Source organism: Temnothorax curvispinosus, unplaced genomic scaffold, assembly GCF_003070985.1.
Source record: "Temnothorax curvispinosus isolate PA1 unplaced genomic scaffold, ASM307098v1 QBEX01004969.1, whole genome shotgun sequence".
Lineage (NCBI taxonomy): Eukaryota > Metazoa > Arthropoda > Insecta > Hymenoptera > Formicidae > Temnothorax > Temnothorax curvispinosus.
The window spans coordinates 3434-5223 of NW_020214749.1; the positions used below are offsets into that span (position 1 = coordinate 3434).

The 1790-nt window shown below is 36.4% G+C and overlaps 1 protein-coding gene across 2 annotated transcripts; it reads right to left on the reverse strand.

Annotated features, from left to right (window-relative positions):
* Positions 1-309: 309 nt before the first annotated feature.
* On the reverse strand, positions 310-1730 carry LOC112454297. 2 transcript variants are annotated; one of them, XM_025015594.1, is made up of 3 exons: positions 1459-1730; positions 823-1088; positions 310-717 (listed from the first exon to the last, which is right to left on the reverse strand). In XM_025015594.1, the coding sequence occupies exons 1-3, from the start codon at positions 1475-1477 to the stop codon at positions 427-429; spliced, it is 576 nt and encodes a 191-aa protein (XP_024871362.1). In that variant the 5' UTR covers positions 1478-1730; the 3' UTR covers positions 310-426. The 2 variants fall into 2 exon arrangements, with proteins under 2 accessions (XP_024871362.1, XP_024871361.1); XM_025015593.1 differs by having other exon boundaries at positions 802-1088.
* Between the last annotated feature and the right edge of the window lie 60 nt (positions 1731-1790).

Below are 1790 nucleotides of genomic sequence, written 5' to 3' on the forward strand. Positions count from 1 at the left end.
GGCCCAATTCCAGAAAAACGCGGACATAAATCTAAAATTAGTTTGATTGAAACAAAAAATGATATATAAGGGTTTTCAAGGTCGCTAATTATGAATTTGATATTATTTTTTTCAAAATTCAAAATGGCGGATCCAAAATAACTTTCAATTTATTTACAAACATTACAATACATACGAATTTAATCGCTACAGTCGTCCGTCGTATTTGAACTGACATCCGAGGTGGAAGACTCCTCGGTTCCGTGCACGTAAGGACTTAATAACTGTATGGCCTCGAATGACAGTGCTTCACTTTTTTTCGGAGGTGTTATGCGCAAACTTGAGATTACCGGATCGGAAGACACAAGCAACCACTGAAACACGTCTCTCATGGTACTTTCCCTAGAATGCTTTCGCGAATAATTTTCTCTGTATTTCTTGATATCTTTATTTCGCGATTCTTGGGCTTCCTCGGATAGATAAAGTCGTGACGTCCTTGACAATAGAGGCAGCATCGGCGGCTCCAGATGAACGAAGACTCATACTCGTTGCAAAAGCCAATTCCGCTGTGCTGTGCGTTTTGAGTAACTGGTTTGACCTCCGCCTTTTTGATCGATCGGATAACATCTCGAAATCTGTGATAGGTCGACCTCTGGGTTTCGAACTTGTAGAAGGTTTATCATCTTTGCTCGTACATGCTTCCGAAACTTTTAATTCCTCGGGACCCGGACAACAGTACTTAAAAATAAATTAATCAAAATCTTTACTTGTATTCTTTATAATTTTTTTATTGACCATTAAGTTATTTCAATTTTAAATTACAATTTCATTTATTATTGTTACCAGTTGTATTGTTCCCTTAAGCCATTCACTATTCTTATTATAAAAGCGTGAGACTGTTCGGTTGCACTCGATCCACTTAGTTTTTAAAGTGTGGAAGAGGTTTTTCAGTGCCATCTTGTCGTCTGCGTGACATTGAAATGGTCTCTTTGTTTTCAGTGATATATAATTTTCTAATTCTTTTACTTTTTTGCCATATTCTGATAGAAGCTGCATGCGAATGGCATCAAATATTTCTTGTCGGGTGCATGAGACACAACTGGAATTTGCTGTTATAAAATAATAATAAAATTAATAATAAACCTGTAATATTAATTAAGTATACAAATTTTGAACCAAACATAGATTATTTCAATTTCAAATCGAGTTAAATGAAACCATATCGTTTTTTTAATTGAGATAAAAATAACGGAAATTGGTGTAAAAAACGAAGGGGTACCTCGGGGTAAGTAAATCTTTTTAACAATTAATCTTCATACCCTAAATTTTGTTAAAAAATAAGGCGGACCATCCAACTCGATCAAACTCTCAACTATTTTTTATAAACAAATAAATAAACAACGCAATATTTCTCTTCAATATTTACACCCCTTAAAAATTTAAATAACGATTAACCACGTATGGATGATGATTACTTACTTTCAATTTCACCTTCCATCACACTGGATTGTAAAAAAACACGTTTAAACAAAAGTTACAAACAAACCACGAGAACATGCGAGCGAGACCAGTGGCCAGCTGACTCAGTTTGACCTGCTCTCATACGTTATGCAGACGGCATAACTGACTGTCGGTCTGCACCGAGGTGCAGTGGTGTCCCTTATATGGGATTACGGGGTACTAAGGTCAAAATTCCGAACTTCACTTTTTTCATTTTTGTCCGCGTTTTTCTGGAATTGGGCCACTGTGCAACGTCGCATTTTCTGTAAGTTGGTAGCATTGATCTCACTCGACATCAGCTGCGTGAACGC

What these genes read in the sequence shown, in the direction of transcription:
- LOC112454297 (XM_025015593.1), bottom strand. An exon ending in TAACAATAATAAATGAAATT is followed by an intron (nt 718 to 801) that starts GTAATTTAAAAT and finishes TTTATTTTTAAG; the next exon opens with TACTGTTGTCCGGGTCCCGA.